The 2,014-nt window shown below is 43.2% G+C and overlaps 1 protein-coding gene across 1 annotated transcript; it reads right to left on the bottom strand.

The window, feature by feature from the left end:
- Nucleotides 1-247: 247 nt before the first annotated feature.
- On the bottom strand, nucleotides 248-1,328 carry LOC141481319 (uncharacterized). The gene is made up of 2 exons (XM_074172714.1): nucleotides 767-1,328; nucleotides 248-708 (listed from the first exon to the last, which is right to left on the bottom strand). Exons 1-2 carry the CDS (start codon nucleotides 1,326-1,328, stop codon nucleotides 248-250), a joined length of 1,023 nt encoding a protein of 340 aa, XP_074028815.1.
- Nucleotides 1,329-2,014: the final 686 nt, after the last annotated feature.

Genomic DNA, 2,014 nt, shown 5'->3' with positions numbered 1-2,014 from the left:
AACCTTCGCTGCAGGTCGTTGGCAAACCTTCTTTACAGGCCTGACTTCCTCCTCCTCCTCGAATAAGTCAGGGCTGGTGGATCTGCACCTAACTCGCGAAGTGGATGCCTTCTCCTGCTCTGTCATAGGCATGATGGATGCCACAGCGTTATTTAATTCCTGAGTGTTGGATGCCATTCTGAAAATGTAAAATAATACAAAGTTAGTAGATGTAAAAAATTAAAGTACATTGTTAACTTACTCAAACTTAGCTCCTCGTCGTATAGTACACTGCTTCTGGTTGAGTATGGCTGGACTGCTCTGGATGACTGGAGTTGTCGTACTGAATGTAGAAGAACGTGCTCCTCGGGGTATCAACATCATTTACTTTACTCTCGAATTTACTTTCTAAACCGTACACATTAACTGAAATATCATTCTTGTCTTCAAATTTCACAATATCTTTCAACTTTACCGGAAAATTCATACCTGTTACATCTATGACTGTACTGAAATGTGGATACGATGAAACTTCTGATGTTCTATCGATTGCAGGATGTAGTGCTGAAGTGATAGCCCATGCAAAACAATGCTGATCTTCATTACGGACATTAACCACGGCCTTCCTACGCTCAATACATTCAGGCAGCTTCACATATGAACATCCACTGAGCGGGCTGTATTTATTAATGTTCAACTCCAGAAACATGATTTTTTCACAAGTCCAACCTTAAATACAGACTAATATTACTAATCCATCCAATTAAAACTTGGTAGAAATGTTTACCTGAATCACGTTCCTGGAATTCTGTAGTTTGAGCGATAATCCCATTTCGAAATCCATCAAATAAGGAATTCAAATCAGTAGATTGATCAACTGTTCTATTCTGTGAATTAAATGATTTCGTTTCCTTCAGGTCTTGTGTTTGTAGAATATAACTCCCAAATACTTCCATATTCACTTTGATGATTTTGTGAACCCTGATGGCCGATTCCAATAATTCTATAACTTTCTGCCTGATTTCATTAAAGAATAACATGTAATCGGTGGAAACAATGGAACTCTGCACCCTGTATGTCGCAATCCGACGTTTGAAGGCGCTCTTTATAATTTGAACACCATCACTGAATTGAACACATGTATTATTCTTATGTTGTAGAGTTCTATTGTGAGAATTCACTTGAGTCAATGGAATCATCACATTACAACAATTACATGTGTACATAGGTGCTGCAGCGTCATCTAATCTCACTCGTTTCACTGATGGCCCTCCTTGGCAACTCTGGAGCTGATGACGACGAAGGTTGTCACTACGGGTAAAAGATTTACCACATTGACAAGAATACATTTTCTATGATATGTTCTCACTAACTCACTCGATGGAAACTGACATAACCAACACTCGCCCGCTTCTTAAATACCATAATCCACGTCGCCTGCGCATCACCGTAGAGAGTGAGGGTAGGTAAGGACACATCGATGCATCCGCTAGAGATGCCTGACGTCACAGTCAAGCCCATCTCCCAATTTGATGCGATAACAGTTGCCGGCACGAGCAAGCAGTGATCGTTGCGCTCTCGGAGAGGGCAGACGTTTGCACAGTCCTCGCCCGCCTGCGTGTCACCATCAATAGCGAGGGTAGGGTGATGCGTTACGTCACATCATTCACTGCTTCGAGAGCGATAGCCGAACAAGCAATTGTCGTTGCGCTCTCGGAGAAGACAGACGTTAGCACAGTCCTCGCCCGCCTGCGTGTCACCATTGATGGCGAGTCTGGGGCGTTACGTCACATCCTTCACTACATCGAGGGAGGTGAGAGCAGACCGATGAATACGCATTACTCTGCCACACGTCGTGGAGTGAACATGTCGCTCTCTAGCCGTTGAACGGTTATTGCTGTGACGTCACTCCACTACTAACTTGGTGCCCTCACACCGATGGAGCATTCATTACTTGGAGGATCTTCGAAGTATGCAGACGTATGTTTGTACATAGACAAACAAGCACATGATGAAACCCTGTACCGTGCATTCT

The sequence above is a fragment of the Leptinotarsa decemlineata genome, unplaced genomic scaffold (genome assembly GCF_025532065.1).
Source record: "Leptinotarsa decemlineata unplaced genomic scaffold, Ldec_3_MD MMD2_tig00000157_RagTag_RagTag, whole genome shotgun sequence".
Classification (NCBI taxonomy): Eukaryota; Metazoa; Arthropoda; class Insecta; order Coleoptera; family Chrysomelidae; genus Leptinotarsa; species Leptinotarsa decemlineata.
The sequence above is the reverse complement of the archived record's forward strand: the minus strand, read 5'-3'. Positions and strand labels throughout refer to the sequence as shown.